The sequence below is a fragment of the Cystoisospora suis genome (genome assembly GCF_002600585.1).
Source record: "Cystoisospora suis strain Wien I chromosome Unknown contig_7378, whole genome shotgun sequence".
Classification (NCBI taxonomy): domain Eukaryota; phylum Apicomplexa; class Conoidasida; order Eucoccidiorida; family Sarcocystidae; genus Cystoisospora; species Cystoisospora suis.
The window spans coordinates 13,718-14,063 of NW_027160163.1; the positions used below are offsets into that span (position 1 = coordinate 13,718).

The 346-nt window shown below is 47.1% G+C and overlaps 1 protein-coding gene across 1 annotated transcript in view; it reads left to right on the forward strand.

Annotated features, from left to right (window-relative positions):
* CSUI_010420 (uncharacterized protein) overlaps positions 1 to 346 on the forward strand; it is a gene marked incomplete at both ends in the record, with an annotated part of 928 nt that extends 582 nt beyond the window's left edge. The window contains one exon of the mRNA XM_068070524.1: positions 1 to 346. This exon is cut by the window's left edge and continues 582 nt beyond it. Coding sequence (XP_067917504.1) covers positions 1 to 346 — 346 coding nt within the window.

Here is a 346-nt window from a genome sequence, read left to right on the forward strand (position 1 = left end):
GGAGGAGTAGGAGGAGGAGTAGGTGAAGAAGAAGATCTTCTTCAAGAAGAAGACGAAGAACTCGAAGAGAGAGATTCATCAGCATCACTCCTAGGTCATAGTCATAGACATGATGGTGGAGGAGATAATGAGGGCCACCAGAGTCACCAGCATACAGACGGGGAGGGGGGTTTACCTTCAGGAGGAAGTGAGGAGGAGCACCTTCATCAAGATAAGGAGGAGACTTCTTCTGGTCATCTTGATCGAGGATTAGGAGATAGTGGAATACTACCATCTCCCCCAGAAGAAGGAGAGGAAGATCATCATCATCATACATCTTCTTCCCCTGCTTTTTCTTCTCACGTAT